The 19,421-nt window shown below is 50.7% G+C and overlaps 1 protein-coding gene across 4 annotated transcripts in view; it reads right to left on the bottom strand.

Moving 5' to 3' along the window:
* The window catches only part of HNRNPUL1 (heterogeneous nuclear ribonucleoprotein U like 1), a 35,092-nt gene extending 17,538 nt beyond the window's left edge, over window positions 1-17,554 (bottom strand). Inside the window, exons 1-7 of one of the 4 annotated variants that reach the window (XM_054511429.2) lie at window positions 17,118-17,554; window positions 13,247-13,369; window positions 11,096-11,246; window positions 9,252-9,325; window positions 7,649-7,788; window positions 5,660-5,759; window positions 3,809-3,921 (exon numbers count right to left, since the gene is read on the bottom strand). In XM_054511429.2, the coding sequence (XP_054367404.1) occupies window positions 3,809-3,921; window positions 5,660-5,759; window positions 7,649-7,788; window positions 9,252-9,325; window positions 11,096-11,246; window positions 13,247-13,369; window positions 17,118-17,412 (996 nt within the window). In that variant the 5' untranslated portion in view covers window positions 17,413-17,554. Of the gene's footprint in view, window positions 1-3,808; window positions 3,922-5,659; window positions 5,760-7,648; window positions 7,789-9,251; window positions 9,326-11,095; window positions 11,250-13,246; window positions 13,370-17,117 lie in introns of all 4 variants that reach the window. The other 3 variants (XM_045891581.3, XM_054511430.2, XM_064580914.1) reach the window with 3 other exon arrangements.
* Between the last annotated feature and the right edge of the window lie 1,867 nt (window positions 17,555-19,421).

The following is a 19,421-nucleotide window of genomic DNA, read 5'->3' as shown; positions in this document are numbered from 1 at the left end:
GACTGCTTCAGCTCTGCTATTTACTAACTGTGTGACCTTGGGGTTTCATCTACAGTTTCCTTATCAAACAAGGGGGGGGGCATGACAAGATTCTATGCTGCAAAGAGGACTAAGTGGGTTAGTGGGACCAATGAGTCTGAGATGCCAGGCACTGTGGGGAGACATGGTCTCTGACCTCAGCATTGTGAGAGGCTCTCTGTCACCTCAGGAGTTTGGACTCCACGCTGATGGCAGAGCACAGCCCCTGACTTATTTCGAGCAGGGCAGTGGCCTGCTCAAAGCCATTTTAGGAAGATCACTCTGGGTGCAGGGTAAAGGTTTACATTTAAGGGAGACTCAAAACTTGAGATCAGATGGCAGCTAAAGCAAAGCACAAGGTCAGGTTCCTGATATAAAAGTACAAGACCTGGTATTCTTTCCCTCTTGAACGGGGAGACCACCTTGGAACTTGTCCTTTAAGAAGGAATGAGAGCCCCTTTCCCTAAATGGCTTCCTCACCACTGTCCTCAGTGCTCACAGGACACAGCTCTATACGGTCCTTATCTGTTCATCTCTAAGTGCCCACAGAGATCAAGATCATGCACAGCAGACACACAAACATCTGCCAGAGTGAATCCTGCCCACTCCCTGCAGCAGGATCCCTGCCATATCTTCCCACCTGAGCAAGAGTGGCCCAGGTCACCTTTGCTCCACATGGAGATGAGCATCCCGGGGGTCAGTCTTCCTCATGGCCACCAGCTTCACTCGGGGAACTTACCACATTGTACAGAAACCAGCACCCTCAACTGACAAATCCACCACCCATGGGGCCATCTGTCCAAGAGGCAAGTGTGGCCCTATTACTCCTGCTAAAACACCCTGGTGCCGGTCCAGGGCCTCAAACCTCAAAGTCATCATGCCCGGTGTTACTCAGAGCCCACCGGTTTTACGGCCTCATCGCTCACACCTCCTCGGTCGTCCCTAAGGCTCCAAGTACAACACTCTTTACGGTCTGCTGAAATGGGTTCTACTGTTCTCGCTGCCTGGCAAGGCATTGTGTCCTCTGTTTTGTGACTGTTGAGAACTCGAGATCTAACACAAACGGGCTCCCCCTGGCTTCCCTCAGGTCATTGGTTTCCACACCTCCTCTAACCTGTCACCCCAAGCCTTTTAAAAAGTTATGGCACCCTTTGAAACAAAGAAACTGCGCATGGCACCTTAAAAAGAGAAGCAGAGGTGCCCCGACTGAAAGTATAGTTGCAGCAGGAGTCAAGGCCTACAGTTCCACACTGGCGCACGCTCAGAGCCTCACGCTTGGACGGGACAGAGTCTGGGGGATGCTGCCATACACTGAGGACATGTTAAACTGCCGCAGCCTCTCTGGAGTGCGGTCTCGGTGGCGGCGATCGAAATGTAAGAATACACCTCTGACCCAGGAATTACACTTCCAGGAATCAACACTACAGGTGGCTCCCCACAAGAATGCAAAGATGGATGTGCCAGTCCCTCAGCCCAGCACTGCCCACTGTGCTCCAATGGGGAAGCAGGAGACGCCACAGGACAGAGGAGATCCAAGTGTGGAAACACAGAAAGATCCCCAAGAGACTGTGGTACGTGGGAAAAGGACAAGGTGTCACTGCAGCATCGACTACCCCAGCAGAAAGCTTCCCGGGCCCCCAACAGGAGACCGGCTAAATTAACACAGAGTAAACTGATGGCTGCATCAAAATACGAGGCAGCCACCAAATAAAAAGGGGAGAAACTAAGCAAATGTCCACTAACGGAGAACTGATGATGTGAATATGGTAGGTACACACAACGACTGCAGACCATGTGGAAGAACAAAATCTCCTACGTAGCAACAGAAAAAATCTCTAAGATAAATAATTAAGTAAAAACCAATGTGAAGGGGCGCCTGGGTGGTTCAGTCGTTAAGCGTCTGCCTTCGGCTCAGGTCATGATCCCGGGGTCCTGGGATCGGGCCCCACGTCGGGCTCCTCGCTCGGCGGGAAGCCTGCTTCTCCCTCTCCCGCTCCCCCTGCTTGTGTTCCCTCTCTCACTGTGTCTCTCTGTGTCAAATAAATAAAATCTTAAAAACAAACAAACCATGTGAAATACTGTGCTACCTTTTGTGTTAAGAGAAGAAAAATGACAATCATCTTTCTTGTATTTGGATAAAGAAATCCCGAAGACTGGGGGTTCCCGTGTGGGGAGGGCATAAGTGAACAATGTGGGGACGGGGAAGGTCTCCAGGAGACTTTACACTGCGTTATCTTCTGACATCTCTCTCTTAGTATCTTTGGAAACCACATAAATTCATTAACTATTCAAAAATGTTTTTAACTGAGCTAGATCTGTATTATCTGTGTGAAGGAAAGACAGCCAAGATTGTTAAATGGGGGAAAAAAAATGCAAGGTTTAGAGCAGTTTGTAGAGCATAAACGTGGTGAATTTTTGGTTAAGAAAACATGTTTTTTATTAAAAAGATAATGAGGTCACGAAAGACAAAATGAACACTGGGAAACTGTTTCACACTAAAGAGCCCTGACAAGAGAACGCAATCCATGATCCTGGACTGGATCCTGGACCAGGAACACAATTGCTCTAAAGGAAACTGCTGGGACAACTGACAAAATTTAAATGTGGACTGTGGAGGAGATAATAACATTATATCAATGTTAAATTCGATAACTGTACTGTGGTTAAGACAGCATCTTTATTCTTAGGAAATGCAGGCTGAAGACTAAAAACTAAAGACATGATGTAGGCACCCTACTCTCGTGGACCAGATAGGAATCAGACACAGATACTCTGTGTTTGAGAAATGGTGAAAGCAAATTGGCAAATGTTAGAATCTGGGCAAGACTGAGATTTCTTAGGGCTTTTGAGTTTGAAATCATCTTCCAGTGAGAGTGAAGGGGAGAAAAAAAAAGAGTACACGGGTACAAATAAGAGGGAGGAAGGAGAAGAAGACCAAGAGGAAGCACCCGGGGAAGCCACCCTGCCTGAGGTCTCGTGACACACTTTACATCTAGAGCTCCTACTGATAACGGCGTTAAGTAGTATTTACTGAGCACTTACTACGCTCCAGGCATTGGTAGAAGTGTTCTAATGGACTGGCTTAATGGCCCTACACCCAACTCAGTGACTCCCATTGAGAGCAAGCTGAAATACAGGGAGGGGGGCTGTCCAGGGCTGTGAGCGGACGAGCAGGAGCTGGGTCCACAGAGTCTGGCCCCAGAGCTGCAGCCATGGTCCCGTGTACAGCATTGTCAAGTGTCAGTCACGGTTCTCAGGGACTCAAGTTGGACCGCAGGACCGCCACCCTCTATCTTGTTCTGTTTTGCATCCATCCCCACACTTCTAGAAGACTGTGCACTGTAGGAAGCCTGGCTCAAGCAGTATGATGTGAAGGAAGGGAGAGGTTTTGGGATGAGGGGATGCCACAGCGGGCCAAGCGCCAACAGCACTGCCTTTGTGAGCAGACAGGCTATTCCACAGCGAAGAGAAAAGAAATTCCTGGGTGTGTTTAGAAAATGTCCCTCTGGTATCTAGGACTGGAGGAAGGCTGCACACACCTGACATCCCCAAACCTCTCCAAGGTGCCGTGTGACAGCTTCGCACGAAAAACCAAAGAGGGTAGAATGGCAGAATCTTGCCCAAAACGAGAGCCAACATTCCCGTCTGGTAAAGAGAGGCAAAGAGCTATAGCAAGAGCTGCTGGATGGGGCGGACGATGGACAGAGGTATTCTGAGAAAGAAGCCTGCAGGTCCAGCTGACAGGACCAACGTTTGGTTCTGCCAACTCCCACAGGCTGCTGGCACTCACCGCAAAGCAGCCAATCACGTCATTCTCTGCAAACTTGTCTCCATAATTCTCAAACCGGCTGTTGGTGGACTTCTTCCCAGTGCCTCCGTAGCCATAGGAGAAAGGCTCTTCGCCTGATGGAAGAAACAGTCAACGACTGGTTAAGCCCACCATGGTCCCAACAGCCTTTATGGCTGCCACATACTTTTAAAGAAAAAAAATTAGTTTCTTTACTCGTTTTACTAATCAGATGCTTTTGGGGTGAGGGGAGGAGGTGAGGAAGGTCCTGCTGAAAGGAAGCCCCTCATTATGCAGAATTCTAGGGGGGGCTTGGTGGGTTTAGGTATGAAGTCTGGGGATGGGAGCCGACCTGAACCACTGCACAAACAGAGGGAGAATCTGGAAAGAGAGGGAGGAGGGGAAAGAGGAGCTAGGATGAAGGCGGACTGCATGCAGAGGCGCAACCTTCCTCGTGACACTCAACATACAGTTGAGTCTACTAATGACATCCATTTTTTGTGCCAGTGGGTTCTGGGCAGAAATCAGGCAAGGGCCTGGGTTCTGTCTGCTTCTGGAGACTGTGAGGTTTACACGCTAGGGAAGGCACTGGATTTGCTCAGGCTACAGAACTGGGGGCTGAAGCAATGGGAGGAGGAGTGAGATCCTGAGGGCCCTGCCTGACACCCAGGGTGTATGGAGATCCTTGGCCAGGAACCCAAGGAGCATCCTGCCAGAAATGCAGGCGCTGACAGGCATGAATTCCAGGCCCAATGCTTCTACATACCAGCTGCTCGCCCCGGACATCTGACCACTCTGGGCTTTGAACCTTTACCTGTATCAACTACCCACCATTTACACCCAAAAACTCAGACAGAGAGAAATCGAGAGGACATAGGCATCTGAAATAAAAAGTGTGAATATCTATCTAAATGGAACTGTACACTCCTGACTTAACATTTCTACTTTTAAGGGTCAGTCTTAAGTGAACAGTCAGATCATTACACACAAGGATAGCTCAAGAGTTTAACTGCAAAAAATTGCAATCAACTTACATGATCCACAGAACACTTACTTGTAAGTGACACTACTACAAAATGGAAAATTGTGCAGTGGTCAAACAGCTCTACTTACTTACAAAAATACGCCCAGCATCTATTAAGTAGAGAAAAAAAACCAGGCTACAAGATAGTACCATGGTGTGACCCAGTTTGAGATATACAAAGAACAAAAGAACTGTCCAGAAGACTGCAGATAAAAATGTTAACACTGGTTATCTCGCAAGTTTGGGAGGATTTTCATTTCCCCCTCTCCGTACGGCCTGAACTGTTATAAAGAGTACACATTCTCATAATCAGAATGTTTGTATGACCAAAGCAAAAGGTCTCTGCATGGGTCATCGAAATCAGTCACCTGGGGCCGGATGTCACTTGAGGCCCGTTGAACATTCAAACCCTCTCAATGGGCAGCCCCTCTCTCTGCCAACCAGCCCCCTGCTCTCTGCTTCCCCTTCTACTCTGGGTTTGGCTCTGGACAGAAAACCCCAGACAGAACTGAATGGGACTTGAGGAACTTATTTTCAGCATGGTTTGAGGACAGAAGACAACAGATCTTTTTAAAGAAAGGGATCAGCCTTCTAAAGAGAACTGTGGACCCTCTCCTAAAAGATAAAGAATCAATTTCTCATAGAAAAGTTAAGATGACTGTGGTCCTTCCAGTTGAATCCTGTACACCTGAAGACAGGCAGGAGGTGTCCCACCCTGGGCTAGCTGTGTTCTGAGTCCCATGCTGGGAAGAGAAGTTTAGGAAGCTTGAGAATCCAGGGACAGAGGCAGCTGCTCTAGTATCTGGACTGCTAGGCTGCCCTCCCCTTACCCAGCTGCGTGCTGCAGGAGTCCAGGGACCAGCCGATACGGACGACGTGCGGGTCGGGCTCTGTGGAAGGAAGGTGCTTCACAGAGATTTCCTCATTGATCTGGGGACAAAGAATAAGAGGGCTCAGAACTGATGCTCGGAGGCTTGCAGATTACAAGGCAATACAAGAGGGCAGCACGCAGGTATTAAAAATCAGCAGTGGCTCTTGTTGCTGGGGAAAAGCCGCTCAGAAGGGCCTGTGGCACTGAACCCAGGAACTCTGAGGGGCTCAGGAAGTACAGCGCCACAGAGACAGGCACTTCAAAATGTAGTTGTTTAAAAAAAAAAAAAATTTATTTATTTTTTTGACAGAGAAAGAGAGCACAAGCAGGGGGAGGGGCAGAGGGAGAGAGAGAAGCAGGCTCCCCTCTGAGCAGGAAGCCCGACGCGGGGCTTGATCCCAGGACCCTGGAATCATGACCTGAGCTGAAGGCAGATTCTTAATCAACTGAGCCTCCCAGGCACTCCATAAATACAGTTATTTTTCAATTTTAACATGCTGCAAGGGAAATGGGGACTTTCCTACTTAGCGTAGAAGGATAAATTGGCACCATGTCTTTGGCAGGCAATTTAGCAACCTCTATCAAAACTGCAAATGCATATGCTCTATAACCCAGCAATTCAACTTCCAGTTTACAGATGCACCCATAGGTGTACGCGTGACCACACGACACACGCACAAGGATATTCAGTGTGACACTGTTTATATTAAAAACAACTCCCCCTCCCCCCACAAACCATCAGTAGGGCACTGCCAAAAATAAAATTAAAAAATAAGGCACTGCCACGTTACGGCACATCCATGCCACAGAATAGATGAAGCAGCCAGAGAGCGAAGCATGGCTGAGGTACAGGGACGGAACCTGTCATCCAAGACACGGTACTAAGTACAAAAAGCAGAAAGAATGAACCGCGCCTTCTGACTTACCTTACAGGTTAGACTGCCTAACAACCCTACCTATCTGTATTAGTTGGTGGCTTCTGTAAAGTTAACCTATTCTGTTGACTTTTGGATGCACATTTCCACATTTTGATGTGTCCCAATCAGGGTAGATCTTACAACTGATGTGGTAAGAAAGCACTCTGGAGGTTTAATTGACAGTGTTTCTCTGAGTGGCACACAAAACAATGTGCAACTCAAAAACGACAGACTTAGTCAATCAAAAATGATAATCCTTGGTCAGCTTGCCCCTCTAAAAAACGAGGAGCGTAGTGCCTATTTCACGATGGTACAGTGGGGATTAACGGAGATGTCCATGTAAAGAGCCCGGCACCGTTATCTAGTGCATGCAAACAGTTCTGTAAATACTAGCGGTCATAAATAAGTTTGGATTTACAAGGAACACGCAAGAAACTGTTAACATTGTTATTTCTGGAGAGTAGAATGGGGACTAGGAGGATCTGAGTCTAATTTCTGCTTTTTTTACCCTACACTCTTCTGTGCTATCCGAATTTTCGCTGAACACGAGACTGTGCCATTTTTCTAAACATAACCTGACACGAACCGTGGGGAGACAATGGTAGAGGACGGCCTGGTGGCTCTTTGCCCAGCTCTCCTTCTGGCCTCTCTTTAACTGGCAGGGTCCACTTCCATTCTTTCTAGCTTATTTTTCTTCCAAACAAATCCTTTTCCCAGTTCTACAAACATGTTATCCCTAGCGAGGTTGGCTGTATGATACCTGGGTCAAATCTCACTGAAGGAAAAAATTTTTAGAAATCCCACCAAGGAAAAATCAGCTTGATGAGGCACTGTACGGTTGGCTTGCTTTCCCAATAGGGCGTTCAGCAACGACATGGTTCTCGAGTCCATCGTGCTTTTTTTGCTTGGACACACACAGTCTATGCTCAGTCTCTTTTACAGTCGTGGCTCTGACCCAGTAGCTGATGAATGGCTCATGCCAAAGGATGGACCTGCTTTCCGTTCCTAACCCCTCAGTTGCTCCCACTCACCTTCATCTCAAAGCACACACGGCCCCTTCTGACTCCATAGCTGGCACGGGCTCCTGACCACAGGTAGGCAAAGCCCTCAATCGTGAGAGGGTAGCCACTGCTCCGGTCTCGGGCCACCTTGAAGTGGAGATCGCAGTTATCTGTGAGGAAAAAGCTGGGAATTAGCTGATATCTTGAAGATCAAGAGAGGGAGAGGCACAGGCAAAGAAAAGTCCTCCAAGAGCGTTAACCAGGAGTACGCAAGCAGACACATCGTGTGGGCAGGGTCCTGAGAAACCAGCACACCAGCTAGCCGTTCTCCCACTCGGTAGCAAGGCTCCGAACTACTGCAAACTCGCCGGCACAGGAAAAGCAGCCATCACACAAAGGAACTGGGCTCTCCACGTGGCTGCGGTCCAAGGATGGCGGTCGGAGGAGCCCCCAGAAATTGTACACAAATGCACTTTCCGGGAAGGTACATGTGATAGGGAAAGGGTCCGTATCTCATCATGTTCAAGGGACTTAGCACAGGGAAATGGTTAGGGTGTATAGCTCTGGGATTAGCCTTTACATGCTAAGTCTATCGGTTTGGGAGCCAGACTCCTGCTGTCAAGAGCTGCACAAACATCTGACCCAGACCCACACTTGCCACCAGGCACCACTGTCCAGGTGCACCACAGGCTCCCACCTTTTCTGTGGGTCTTGGACTCTCCTGCTGGAGCTCCGACTCTTCCCACTCTTCAAAGGGCCCGTCAGGCCTCCAAGAAAGTCTTTCCTGACCACCCCATCTTTTCTGTAAAGGCTGAGAGTTGTGGTCTGTACATTTGGCATTTGATCGGCCACCACTTCACTGACCACTGCCACCCTATACTTAAAAAAAGTTTAGCTTTACTCTGGGTATATGGGCTTTGAGATCCTATGATAGAAGGGACTGTGTACGAGGTGTCTTTCTCTCTTCCAAAGTACAAAGCCACTGCTCTATAAATGTGAGCTATGCAAAAAAATACACAAATTGTTGTTAAGTTTTGGCTCTGTTGAAAAGTACAGTGTTCTCAGACACGATCTGGCTTCATTTAAAGTCAGGTTCCCAGGTTCTACCGCTGAGATCCTGTCTGAGGAGAGGCAGGATCTCTTATCACCACTACCCCTAGGGTTCAGATGCATAGTCAAGGGGAAGCCACTTATCCAGTGGAAAGAAACTGGAGGACGGAGAGCAGGGCGGGCCAGGCTAATGCCTCTGAGGACAAGGTGGCATTAGTTTCACCAGGAATGTGAGTAGTAGATGGAAACTGGGGGACTGGTCATCAAAGAGTTAAGTTTCCCCAGCTGCACTCAGGTTCCCTTCTTGGTTAGCTGACAACCCCCTGGGTGTTCGGGGTTTTCCAAATTGCCCTCGTACCCATTCTGAGGAGTGTTACTGAAAGTTCTCTAAGGTATCAGGGCAGGGTTATACCTCCCTGAAGAGAAGGTGAAAGAAGAAAAACGACCTGCCCAGGATCCCAGGTAGAGCTGGGAGATCTTCAGCCTCTGAACCAGTACCCTCGCTCCAGAGCCCAGTTTCTCACATCCCAGTTTCCCAGTACTGACTACAAAGTAGAATCAGATAGGCACCCCAAGGACTCACATGTGTCGATGGCAACAAGGGTGTCATCAAAGTCATCTTCGTCCTCTTCAGCGGGAGGTTGAGGAGAGCGGCCCCTGTCAAGAAAAAGGGTTAAGTCCCATGAGAACAGTTGGATGAGCACAAAGGAAGGGAAATGAAGGTTCTGCTGGAATTGACAAGTGGCCTCCAGATTGCTTCCTGGATTTCAGTTTCTTCCCACAGAGCTTAGCAAAAGCACTCGGCCACCCTACACCCTTGCCATGAGAGCAATGACTGTTAGCTCCTAGAGTGGGGACAGGGACTAGAGAAGGTGCCCTCTGCTCAAGAGGGCCAGCAGAATCATTTAGCTAGCTTGTTCAAAGATGACTCCCCTCACACCCCAAGATTCTAAGCCACGCCCTGTGCATGGTGAGAGCTGCCTCCATACTGGCCTCTGTTACCAATGGGAGGATACAGTAGTCCAGCAGGGACTGGGCCAGAAAGGGGACTATGCAAGGGCTCAGATCAACCCCAGTCATCACAATCTGTCCACATCTTCCTAAGACTCTATATCCGCAAGTGTTTGAAATGACCCATTTTTTTTTCAGTCTCTTTCGGTCAAGTGTCCTAAATTATGAATGAGACTCATCTCCTACCAAAACACCAAAATGGGACTAATGTTAAAATACTGCTGGTTTCCACTTATAGGAATAAAGGAGAAACGTAGAATGGGGCCCAACGTGCAGGGTCCTGCCTGGGACACTGGGCCCTTGTCCACCGTGTGCCTGGATCAAGTAGCCGAGGCCCATCTGGGAGGCTTCCCTCTGGTGAGTGCCCTTCCAGCCCTGCCAGTCCAGGGCCAGCACAGAGACCTGTACAAGGAAGGAGCGCATCACACAGGAAGTCTATCCTAGAAAGCTTTCCCTGCCAACCTCAAGTTGGAGCAAGTATTCCTCCTTTGCTCTCCACAGGCAGGCAGCTTAGGCCTCTGCTCTGCAGGAGGCACTGGGAGAAAACTCCTAAGAGGTGGTTCCACATCGTACCTTTAGTCACAGCCAAGAGACCCAGGCCCTGTCTCAGAGTCACAAGCCATGAGAGGATGGAGTCCACCAAGTAGGAAATAAAATGTGTCAGACAACTAGTCTAGATGAGTAGAGAAGGAATGGTCATTCCTAGTTTGTGATCAGAAAACTCTTCACCCAGAAGCTGAAGGAGGGGAGGGTAGGATTGATTGGGGCTGAGCAGAGGGTTGGAGAGGGCTTGTCAGGAAAGGAAAATGCCCAGGGTAGAGAGGCCACTCCCTCCTCTAAATCTCCTGACACTCACACGCATCCTGCCTACTGGCCCCACTAGGTTGTGGCGTACTTGTGTGTCTATCTCAGGCCCTACACTGGGACCAAAAGAGGGCAAAACCCACTGTCCAAATCATCCATGTCCCCAGTGTCCAGCCCAAGGGCAAGCACCTTGTGAAAGGAGCATGAGTGTGACGATGAATAAACGAGGAGACAGACGGAAGGGTGTGTTTGGGGGAAGAGTCAGGAAATAAATCTTTCCATCAAGGCATATTAAGCAGCCACGAAGAAAAGGACACCATACAGGACAACAGGGCTGTGAGGCAAAGGACTGAAAAGGCAGGTTGGCACCTCACATGCGAAAAGCAAAGTGTTTGGACTTTATCCTGAAGGTAATGAGAAGGGAGGAGCTGAGGGAAGGAGCAAAAGTTTAGCAAAGCTGAATCTGGCAGTGAGTGCAGGGAGGGCTGAGCGAGTGTGTAAGGGCAGGGAGAGCCCTGCCCCCTTTGTTAGTCCAAAGGTCCCAGCGGGCACCAGGCTACGGACACAGAAACCTACTGGGAAAGGGGGGGGACTATGGCCTCACACACCCACCTCCTATCTTCTCGGTGCTCGAAGTATCCCCGTCCCCGGTTTTCTTCATAAGGCCTCTTGCGACTCTGGAACTGCTGTCTGTCTGGCTTGAGTTGAGATGCTTCGGGCGGGAGGAAGCTGGCGGGTGCTTCTTGCTTCATCTCTGTCTTCACTTCTGTCAGGACAAATCCAGACAGTCAAGACACTTGGAAACTCCCTAGTTATCACTTTTCTGGTCCCTTTTACCTCAGGAGATGTTGGCAGGGTCCTGACTACAGTGATGATGGGCTGGGCACAGGCAGCTTACTGGGTTCAATGGAAGCCTGCCAAGGGAGCCAAGAAGGCCGTACTGGAGAACAGGGCCAGGGTAAAGGGGGGCCGGAGATGGCCAGCCAGGCCCATCAGCGCTGGCAGTTGATGAGGTGACAGATGTCAGTCAAATCACTCTCAGGCTTCAGGGGGAGGAAGAGGGGACTTCAGTACTGAATAAAGGCAAGCTCTCTTAAAGGCCCACCCAAAGGTAGAATGGCTGCCTTTGGCTACTTTGCCAAAGGCCCCATGAAAGCTGGCAGCTACCTGGGCCCACACCAAGCAGGAGAGAGCCCTAGAAAATTTCTAAGATCCCTTTAAACTGAGATCCCATGATCCGACATTCTCCAATTTCTCCTCCCAGAGAATCTCTCCCAACTCAGTTCTTACAAAGCTTCTTTAGTCTGGTGGCTGGGGGGGTGGGTGTCAATTCAACAGGACATTGTGGTCCCACAGCAAACACCACTGGCTTCAATCACTCTACCACAAAGCCCAGAATCACTGCAGAAGTGGGAGGTGGGTGGGGGGTCTGCACTCAGGCCAGCCTATAGGTGTGACGGCCTTAATAAGTCACACCACAAATAGAAAGTCAGGATGGGATAACATGCTGTAAACCACAGGAAAGGCCCAGTCTCAGGCAGACCTCAAGAATCAGAACCAAGAATCTAAGAACCTAATCAAGAGCAAACTGGAACCAGAATCTATGCCTGATGCTGTGGATCACTCACATCTCCTCACTTCAGCACTCAACCCAAGACCACCTTGGATCACTCCCTAGCTCTGGCACATACAGAGAAGGCTCCTGGGCCTCCAGGGCAGGGACTGCGCTCACCCATCTGAAGAGAGCGTCTGTGGTCCCAGCACAGAGCTGCGCTCACAGGAGGCCCTGATAAGTGTCTGTTGGTAACACACAGAAAATACTCTCCTTGGGCCAAATGATCCCACAAGTCTCACAGAGCCTGACACAAATCTACAGTTTAACCTACATTAAAATTAAAATCCTGAGGATTTCACTTTGTGGATGAACCAAGATGGGAATTAGATACAATCAACTAGATTCACTAAGAAAAGGCACGAGGGCCACAACACAGTGAAAGGAACACAAGACTGGGAGGCAGTCCTGGCTCTGTCATTACTCAACAATGGGACCTTGCTTTCCAAATAATAGGACGCAAATGGTTGGGAATGCTCATTAACCAATAGCAGTGGCCCAGGCACCTTTCCCAGGTTCTAACCCCAGCTCTGCCATCAGACAAGCCACCTCCCCAGTCTATAAAATGGGAGGCAAGAGTGGAGTTACATCTGGTGTTCCCAAACTGACACTACAGGGAACTTTGTTCTACAAAGACATACTTGGGAAACCCTGGGTTTAAATAATATGACACAGGGTTTTTTTCAGTCCAGGACTTCTCAGGGCCTTTAATGCTCTGAGTACAGTGATTCTCCCAGGGGTGGGATAGCACATGCTGCATTTTCCAGATATATTTTGGCCAGGGAACCCTTTCCTGGGAAGTCCCTAATGATATCTCCTAGAACAATATTCTTCAGAACATGGGAACAACTGGACTAGATTCAGAAGGTCCTTGCTGGATTCTACATTCTAAGATTTTAAATAAGACTCAAGTACTGGCCTCTGAGTCTAAACTCTCCAGGGTGTTGGTACTAACATCTGAAAACAGATACCATGAAGACTGCCCTCTCTCAACACCTGGGAGCAGGATTAAATTCTCTCCTTCAGAAGAACCTTGCGAGAGTGACTGCCAAATGGACTGCCCAAGAGGAAGACAGGCTTTAGGCAGAGGGCACGGGCCACGTACAGATTCTGCTTCCCTCAAAAGAGATGTGCAACGCGCACGTTCCCACCTGGGCGATAGGCCTGCTGCTGCTCCATTTCCAGCGGTCTCCTCTCGTAGCCAGACTCGTTCTCTTGCTTGATGACCGGGCTCTCATAGAATTGGTTTTGCCTGGTAATATTGTCCATGACATCTTAAAACAAAAGACGGCCAGTTAGAAGGGTGCTTCTTAGGACCGGAGGTGGCTTTCTGGTGCTACACGATGTCATCCCCACTGGAAACAGTCTGCCAAAGGCTAAAAGGTGGGACACCACCTTCAGACGGAAACCGATCTGGGCAGTCAGTGGCCCCAGCTGCCTGAGGACATGCCCTCTCATCCCTCAAATGGCTGGCGGGTGATGCATCTGTGACTGGGTTGTACAGAATCCCAACAAATAAAACCAACTGAGGTACAACTGCTCTGGTTAAAGTGAGGAGACAGGAGGATCAGAGAAGGTATCCAGCTTGACCTTACCCCCAAAGTCCCGACTCCAGGGCTGGGGCAACTCTACAGACACCTGGGACTCCATGCAGCAGTTTAAAATCCACCAGTCTGGCTGTCCTCTGACATGGTGTAATGCGTAAGGAGTTGGCTTTAGGGCACAAATCAGTCCTCTGCCTGGCCCAATTCACTCCCATCTGCACAGTCAACCCTCTTTACGAAGCTCTTCCACCCCCCAATAGCTGCAAAGATAAAGGTATCCATGGGTGCCTCGGTGGCTCAGTTGGTTCAACGCCTGCCTTCAGCTCAGGTCATGATCCCAGGGTCCTGGGATTGAGTCCCAGGCATCGGGCTCCTTGCTCAGCAGGGAGCCTGCTTTGCTTCTCCCTCTGCCTGCCGCTCCCCCTGCTTGTGCTCTCTCTCTCTAATAAATAAATAAATAAAATCTTAAAAAAAAAAAAAAAAAGATAAAGGGTATCCAACACAGCTGAAAGGGAAATGGGAAATGGGGGGAGGGAGAAGGAAAGGAACTGTTAAGAAAACAGGAGTCCTAACAGTGGCCTTTAGAGTCATTAGGGAATATGTCCTGAAATATTTAGAGCTAGGTGGGAAGGGTCCTGAGAAAGTGTCTTATAGAATAAGACTAAGAATAGAAGCTTATTCTTATTAGAATAATATTAACTATCCATGGAGTGCATACTACACACCAGACCCTGGGGTACAGCTAAGAGTAAGCTTGCCCCACTGAAGCCTTCAGGTTAGTGAAACAGACATACATTAAACAAATACTTAAACACAAAAAGCAAATTCTAATTGTGCTCACATCTATGAAGAAATTAAGACAGGGACCCAGAAAGTAACAGAGAAGCCTTGACTCAAAGAATACATAGGAGAGAGCTCAGTGATGAGAACAGAGGAAACATTCATGGGGTTGGAATAACATGTGAAAGCTCAGAGGTGAGACTAAAACCAGAGTAGCAAACTCAAGAAAACCCTTGCAGCCCAAGCCAGAGAGAAGTTTGGAAACCCAGGATGAGCAGCAAGCAGGCTTTCCACCCCAGGGGCAAGCTCTGCTAGGTGCCTCTAGGGCCCTTCTAGTGGCTGTGCCAGGACCGGCAGAACCACAGGGAAGGAGAGACTCTTCTGCCACTTGCTAACTGATTGGATCCTTTCTCAGAGGACAAATACATCTGGGCACAAACCAGGTGCAGCCCAAAGGGAGGAAAATAACAGATCACATGGTTTGTTACAGCCCTGTTTACCAGAGCTTGAAGGAAGGGTTGCAGCAGGGCATGAAGGGGGCTCAGAGGATTTTGTTGCAGGGGTAAAGGGAAAAAGGAAGAAATAGAGTATCTCCTTAATTGGAACACAGGGAGGGCTTTTCAAACCATTCGGTTTCTTCTAGGCTCCAAGCACAGTGCTCTTCTTCCCACAAATATTCACATCTCTCTTCTCAAGAATTTCTCCTGTGCCCACAGAGGAAGCCACACCCGGATAAGCCATGATTCTGGGGTCCTTCTCCACTCTAAAACATCCACCTCCTAATAACAGGCAGGCCCAGTGCTAAGCTCCCTACACATGTGACCTCATTCAATAACAATCCTGGGGGGCACTATTATTATCCCTGTTGTGCACACAAGGAAACCACTTGGAGGTACACTGACTTGCCCAAGTCATAGAGCCATCTTTAAAACAAAGTCCGTCTGAGTCTAACATGCCCTCTTCTGAGGCACCTCTGGCCACTGGGCCTTCCTCTTAGGCATTCCTGCCAGGGCCTCTCCTGCCCTACACATGCACACTGGGCCACTCCTCCTCCCTTCACAGGTCTCTGCAAGGGGAAGTATTCTTCCCCACACGGGCACATGGGCCCTGGACAATCCCTAGGCTGCCCCCACTGCAAATCTATACTCCAGGACATCCCACCTTTCATGAACGAGTCAGTAAGCACCCAATGCCAACTCAATTTCTTGTCTCTTCTCTCGCCTCCTTGCTCTCCTCATTCTCTTACCCCATGGCACCCTCTTTTCAGAGAAATACCACAAACGCTGGATGCCAGAGTCTTTTCTACTTACTCCTTAACTTCTCCAATCCCCACTCCGGCTAGAAAACCACACTTTTATAACTCCAGATCTCCTCCCTTCCATACCAGGGCCTTCTCTCTTCAGACAATCATAGAGCTACCCTATAACTTCTCGTTTTGAGTCATACCTTCTGGCTCTTACAGCGGTTCCCTACTACACCCTGAGACCCCCAATCCCTGGGGGTCTTTTTCTGGGCACCAAGGAGCCTTCCCGTGAAGGAGACACTCAGCCTCAGAAACACTTCCCTCGCTCCATCCTGAGGCCCCTAGCCAAGTCAACAGATTTTCTTTCTCTTTCCATTCTATACTCTCTCCTCTCCCATATTTGCTAGCCACATAGACACTCCTGTACTGGACACAAGGATCCTCTGTCCCCCAGATCCTTCATCAACTTCAAACTCCACCAACTGCTATCTGCCCCACCCCACTCCCAGCTATCTCTGTTCTTCAAACACTCCATTCTGTTAATCCAAGACCATTCAGCAGTAGCCACCGGATTACCTGTCCTCAGAACCTACCCAGCTCAAGACCTCTTGGTTCGCTGCCCAGTGAAGCATCCTTCCCTCCCCTGCCTGCCTCCAGTGACCAGGGTTCCCTAAACCTCCTCTGAAGTCAACCAGAAGGTCCCCAGATTTCCCAGCACCGAATGCCCAAGTTGGCCCTGCCTCAACGTTGGCCTTCCAGCCCTGGATCTCAGAGTCTCCCAGGCCATCCTCGGACAGAGGTGGGTCCCTCACAGTCCAAACACACAGTAGTCTCCCACATTCCCTAAATGCTCACTAGCCAAATACCAGAGCACCCAGTCCATCAGATCCTCCCCCTGGCCAGACACCAGCACCTCCATCTCACTAACCCATCCCAGTACCAAATAGGAGAATTCCCTATACCCCACCCAGCAGCAAACTCCAAGATCCTCTATTCTCAAAACTCCCAGCTCTAAAAACACGGCTCCCGACGCCCAGCCCATACGCTGGGCTTAGCAGAGCCCTCAAGCCCACCCAGCTCCAAACCCTGAAATCGTCATTTCCAAGACCCTCCTCAGCCCGCGATTAGAAAACCTCTTGTTCTTCCGACACTTGGGCTCCAGAAACCACGGCTTCCGGTCTCCGAGCACTAGGCTCCGGAATCCTCTACACCCCCCGGACCTTCCTCATCTCCGAAACCCAGTGCCCCCACTCCAGTATCTCCCCTGCCCCGAATGCCAGGGTCCACCCTCCGGTCGTCCCGAGGCCCACGGCCCTAGATCCTTTTCAGCGGAGGGTAGCGGGATCCCCCAATCCTCAGGCCATCTCCCCGACCTCAGGCGCCGGGCTCCGCGTCCCACAGCCCTTCCTCGGCCCGGACTCCGGGCTCCCCGACCCCCGCCCCGCGCGCTCTCACAATGTCCGTCCGGCCCCGAGTAGCCGCCAGGCTCCGAGTGCGGCTGCAGCCCGGACGGCGGTGGCTGCGCGGTCCCCTCCAGCTCGGAGCCCCCCTCGGTCTCGACCTCCTCGTTGTTGTGCCCGGGTCGCCCCGGTTCGTCGTCGGCCTCGAGCTCCCGCTCGTCGTCGGGCTCCTCGGCCTCCAGCGCCGCCTGCAGCCGCTCAGCAAGCTCGGCCTTGAGGCCGCGAGTGTCCAGGCCGCGGCGCTGCAGCTCCTCGCGAAGTTCGTTCACCTTCAGACGGCGCACATCCATGGCCCGGGCCCCCGGGGCGGCCCCCGAGCCCGGCCCGGCCTCCCAGGGCTCTGTCCCCCTTAAACCTTTCCTGTCAGGAGGCGAAGGGGGAAGGGGGGGGGGCCCACTCCAATGGCGGCGGCGGCTCAAAATGGCCGCCGCCGCCACCTCCCCCTCCTCCGTGGCCCCATGCGATGCAACACGGGTGCCAATTGGCCATCGCGTGAAGGCAACGGGCGCGGGCCGGGAGACTCAGCCAATCAGAGAGCAGCTTTCAAAAGAACGGCAATGAAAGGGCTCAGGAGCTGCAGGGAGGAAGCGTTGGCCTACGTCGCTGCCGCCGCCGGGGCGGAGGGCGGGAAAAGGCGGGAGGCGGAGCACGCGGTGATTGGGTAGCCCCCGCGCGCCCGCTCCCGTAGGGTCAAATGAAGAAAAAGGAGTAAAGACCTGGTCCAATCAGCGATGGGATCTCAGAAAGCAGCCCGTCCCGCCCCCCCAAAACACTCTCGGCCTTTCCTGCGCGGTCCTTTCATCAAACTGGGGTCTCCTGTAACACATACCCTGATTGGTCTAGATCTCCCGCCCCTAGAGGAGTCCAAGCGGGTAAAACCACTAGAACCAATCAAACGGAGGGTCGGCCGACCAACTCCCCCGCCTCCTTTCACTGTTGCCTTTAAGAAACCGGAAGGATGAATTCGCGAAGGGTCCGCCCCTTGCCGTTCGGGCGGTTTCAAAACAATCTGCCCACCAATCGCAATTATTGTTTTATCTCACTGTAGCTAGAACAGTGGGATCGCTTTAGGAAAAGCTAACCAGATTGGCCGTTCTTCAGCGGACGGCTTCACAAACGTCGCTGTAGAGGGAGGCCGACGAGATAAAGTAGATAAATTATCCTTAATCTGGAAGAAACTCAGTTGCCTTTATGGAAAGGAACCTTTTGACTTCAGAGAGTACCGCAGGTTTGAAGACAGAGGCTAAGCTGACAACGGGAGAAAAGTTGAAAAGGAAATCGCACCCTCTTCCCTTTGATAGTTCATCTCAAGGGGCGCCTCTTTCCACGATCCTAGCTTCGCCGCCGTCTTTCTCTATGGTTGGTATCTTACGTGGAATGGGCGCTCTGCACGCGACCATAGAGCCTTCCCCTCCGGGAAGACCTCCAGAAGTTCGCGGGTCTCTACCCCAAATCCTCTAAACCGCTGTTCAGTAGTTCTGGCTGTTTGGCGTCTGTACTGACAAGTTCAAGCACACAAGGTTCGTAGTTCAGCCTCACGCTACAAACGCAAACGCCACAGAGTTTCGCAATGTCTACCGCTGCACCACCTGTCGCCTCTTAACTCAAAAGACACAAAACTTCTGTATAAGATACACAATCGGGATACACAATGCAAACGCCCGCTGCCCACTGAGCCATACCGTAAGCCCACAAAAAACGCACACTACTTAGACAAAAACACACACGACACAGATAAACAAATGGCCGTGAGTCAGATCAGATGCATCATCAATGAAGGGCACAAATACACCAAACTGCGGTGTCGATGTGGCCACTCAGGTCCGCACAGACAGGCGGCATCAAATGAGAAAGACAAAGGACAGTTACGCTACACGCTGACACGGCCGCCTCGACGCACAGCACCCACTCAGAAACGGGGCAGACACTCACGTGGGCCCGGAGGTTCCAGTCCAGACACCCCGCCCCTCGCCCACGTCCGACTTCCTCTCCTCCCAGCTTCCCACAAGGATTTGTTCTAAAAAAGTTCGTGGCCCGGATTGAACTGTCCTCGGTTCCCAGGAGGCGCCACCGGGGGGCGTCCGGGCGCTGCCGAGGGTGTCTCCATGTGCTGCCGGAAACACCCAGGAACGCGGGCCCTCGATTGCGTGCAAAGCACTGTGGTTTGTCTTGGCAGGAATCCCTTTGTGGGCCCGTGATGATTGGAGGTGTTCTGTGCTGTGTTTCTGTGTGCATCTGAACATTTGAGTCTGTGAGTACCTGTTGTACTCTGTGTGTCTCTGTGTTTACTCTTTGTAAT

This window comes from Mirounga angustirostris, unplaced genomic scaffold, assembly GCF_029215605.1.
Source record: "Mirounga angustirostris isolate CCGP_5_RB_7025 unplaced genomic scaffold, mMirAng1.0.hap1 SCAF_16, whole genome shotgun sequence".
Classification (NCBI taxonomy): Eukaryota; Metazoa; Chordata; class Mammalia; order Carnivora; family Phocidae; genus Mirounga; species Mirounga angustirostris.
The sequence above is the reverse complement of the archived record's forward strand: the minus strand, read 5'-3'. Positions and strand labels throughout refer to the sequence as shown.